Source organism: Vanderwaltozyma polyspora, genomic scaffold (genome assembly GCF_000150035.1).
Source record: "Vanderwaltozyma polyspora DSM 70294 KpolScaffold137 genomic scaffold, whole genome shotgun sequence".
Lineage (NCBI taxonomy): Eukaryota > Fungi > Ascomycota > Saccharomycetes > Saccharomycetales > Saccharomycetaceae > Vanderwaltozyma > Vanderwaltozyma polyspora.
This window is the reverse complement of record NW_001834438.1, coordinates 1-3413: the sequence shown is the minus strand read 5'-3', so window position 1 is coordinate 3413 and position 3413 is coordinate 1. Positions and strand designations below refer to the sequence as shown.

Below are 3413 nucleotides of genomic sequence, written 5' to 3'. Positions count from 1 at the left end.
TTCTCAATATAATAAANGNNAGNNCCAAAAACTCACACACCAGCGTTGTATATTGTCACATTCTTATAACGGGTGCAAACCTCGACTTATAGAGACCGCGGGGATTATACAAGTATACACACCTTTTTATTCGAATGTTTCCATTGGTGTTTGTCTTATGGGGGCTTATCTGGGGAGGTCGCACATGGTCGTTTGATAAATAAATTGTCGCGACCAATATAATGGTTTTGCGGGGTATTAGAAAAACGTTTGGCGTTTTTTAAGATGAATTTCTTGGGGGTTCGGGGAAGGATCCCTTCTTGTAAAAAAAATTGTGGCCGGTTTTAAGTTGGTTGTAAGGTGTTTAAACGGGTGGTTAATAGGTTGGTTAAAGGGGTGGTATAAGGGATGCTTTTAAGGGTGTTTTTAGGGAATGGTTTAGAGGACTGTGTTAGAGGAGTGTGTAGAAGGACTGGTTTAGAAGAATGTTTTAAAGAATTGGTTAGAGGGATGGTTTAAGAGGAATGCGTTAGAGGAGTGGTGTAGAGGAGTGGTTTAGAGGAGTGGTTTAGAGGATTGGTGTAGAGGATTGGTTTAGAGGATGGTGTAGAGGAATGGTGTAGAGGATTGGTGTAGAGGAGTGGTTTAGAGGAGTGGTGTAGAGGATTGGTGTAGAGGAGTGGTGTAGAGGAGTGGTGTAGAGGAGTGGTGTAGAGGAGTGGTGTAGAGGAGTGGTGTAGAGGAGTGGTGTAGAGGAGTGGTGTAGAGGAGTGGTGTAGAGTGTTTGCGCAGGTTCGAAACCAGGACGGCACCTATTTCTTGAGATTGGAATAGGTGAGTGTTATTGGACTGTTGATCAGGGTGGGACATGGTTGTACTGGAGTGATAGTGGATATATTAACTGAGATCTAAGGTATAAGTACAATTATACGTTAGTTGTTTATTCAAGCTCTTGGTTTTTTATAAATTCTAAATATAGTATACAAAATATAAAATATAATTTAGTTCATAAAGTGAACATTAGAAAAGAGAAAATATTTTCTAGAAACTTGAAATCTGGTCTGCTTATATACCTTTTGAAAACTAACAGTTACCCTGAATGTGTTCCTGTCAGCAAAGTATATCTTTCAGACATAGGGTTAGATCTGGATAACTTAAGATTGTCATCTACTGATTCCCAGAATCCAACAGCCCCCCGGAAGCTTTAGATGCAAGCTTTCCATAATAAATTAATTCTGTATGTTAATTTATTAAGTAGTTAAATTTGAGACTAATTCATCTCTTAAGGTTTCAAATTGGGATTTAGCTAAAATTTTAGTTAGGATATCAGCCTGTTGGTCTTTTGTATTAACATATTCCAAATCAACAATATCCTGTTCCACTGCATGTCTGATTTTGTGATATCTCAGTGCGATATGTTTAGTTCTTGGATGCATTACTGGATTCTTACTTAACTTAATTGCTGGTTCATTGTCAACATATAATTTTGTTTTGTTTAGTGTGAGATCCATAACAGTAGTAAGATCACCTAACCATTCAATTTCTTTAACAGCTTCACTAGCAGCAATATATTCTGCTTCGGTGGAGGAAAGACAAACTGTTGTCTTGATCTTTTTAGATGACCAAGTGACACAACCACCAGCTAGGCGAGTGACATAACCCCCCGTTGAGAAGGGCATATCCGCCAAAGAACCATGCGAAGCATCAGAATAGACAGTGAGCTGAAGCGGTGAGCCTGCACGATAAGCGAGACCATGGAAACGAGTAGTATAAAGGTATTGCAAAACACGATGAGCAGCATTTAAATGAACTACACGAGGATCCTTAAGGAACCGAGAAAGCAGCTACGTTAGCAGAAACATTTGAAGGTTTGGTAGTCTTCAGATCCTCTACCATATCTTCTACTTCATGATAAGAAATAGTAGTTCTCGATCCATAAAAATCATTAAATTTTTGCTTTAATTCTGGAGTAATAGCCATCAACAACAGAGCAGCGATGGCGTCCTGTAGTTTCTCGTGATAAGCACTAACGGCAGATTTAATAGCAGGATCGTCGAAAAAATTATTGATGTCAAGTTCATCACTACAGTTGAACATGGTGTTGACAAATTTTATTGCCCAGTCTCCTCTTTCATCTAAAGGTTTGGAGGAGGCGGAGTTGACTTCAGAAAAAATAGGCATGGTGGACTTAACACATTTCCTACCATACTTCTTTTTTAAGTACTCTAAAAGTAACAATCCTGTTGGACCAGATCTTTTAGTCATCAGGAAGGAGTTTCTAATCTTTTTCTCAATATCTTTAGAAACATTCTTTTTGATAAGAGAAACAAGATTAGTGTCTAAGATTATTTTCATAGACTTGATTTGAATATCAGGTAATCCATATTCAATTCTAACGGATTGAATATCTCCAGTTTCAACATATTCTGACCAAATGTGACTGGCTTCACCAACTACTTGCATAAAGTAATGATACCACATATCATAGTTTTGGACACCAAGTAGTTCAATGGGAATAAGGTCGGTTGCATTGGCAGGGCTCATAACCTGTTTGCGCAGGTTCGAAACCAGGACGGCACCTATTTCTTGAGATTGGAATAGGTGAGTGTTATTGGACTGTTGATCAGAGTGGGACATGGTTGTACTGGAGTGATAGTGGATATATTAACTGAGATCTAAGGTATAAGTACAATTATACGTTAGTTGTTTATTCAAGCTCTTGGTTTTTTATAAATTCTAAATATAGTATACAAAATATAAAATATAATTTAGTTCATAAAGTGAACATTAGAAAAGAGAAAATATTTTCTAGAAACTTGAAATCTGGTCTGCTTATATACCTTTTGAAAACTAACAGTTACCCTGAATGTGTTCCTGTCAGCAAAGTATATCTTTCAGACATAGGGTTAGATCTGGATAACTTAAGATTGTCATCTACTGATTCCCAGAATCCAACAGAAAAGACAAAACTCTCGCCTTAACTATGGTATTTTGTTAAAATTAAAAATGTAATAGTAACTCCAATTGCTCAATTTTAAATCTAATATTCCCAATTCGATGCTTGGGAATTCAGATCGGGGTGGAATTTTTTCCCCATTCTCAACTCTATCTCTTCTTATCCCCCTGGCCCAAATCTAAATTCCCCATTTGCCCTTAAACTCTAAATCCCCCCCAAAAAAAAATCCACTAATCCCTTTTTATTCAATAATCCTAAATCAACACCAAAAATTATCCCAAACTTTCCACCCACATTTTAAATATGGGACATACTCCAAGGTATAAATAACGGGACTCACCATTATATATATGGGTCCTGCCATTAACACGGTGGGATACCATGTTCACCACCTGGGAATAAAACCCCCCTTAATTTTAATCCCGAATTAAGTTAAAAACACCTCAAATTTATTTTTCTCCCCCCCCAAAAGATTTAT

At 37.3% G+C, this 3413-nt stretch overlaps 2 protein-coding genes across 2 annotated transcripts, besides 1 other annotated feature; both read right to left on the bottom strand.

The window, feature by feature from the left end:
- Positions 1–331: 331 nt before the first annotated feature.
- Positions 332–762: a repeat region (Kpol_137ptelp1~telomeric region).
- Positions 763–1229: 467 nt separating this feature from the next.
- Positions 1230–1658, bottom strand: Kpol_137p2 (Ty1/Copia family ribonuclease HI; the record flags this gene model as incomplete). The annotated part of the gene is made up of 1 exon (XM_001642113.1): positions 1230–1658. One exon carries the CDS (start codon positions 1656–1658, stop codon positions 1230–1232), a length of 429 nt encoding a protein of 142 aa, XP_001642163.1.
- A 145-nt stretch (positions 1659–1803) lies between these two features.
- Positions 1804–2616, bottom strand: Kpol_137p1 (Tkp5 protein; the record flags this gene model as incomplete). The annotated part of the gene is made up of 1 exon (XM_001642112.1): positions 1804–2616. The coding sequence occupies one exon, from the start codon at positions 2614–2616 to the stop codon at positions 1804–1806; it is 813 nt and encodes a 270-aa protein (XP_001642162.1).
- Between the last annotated feature and the right edge of the window lie 797 nt (positions 2617–3413).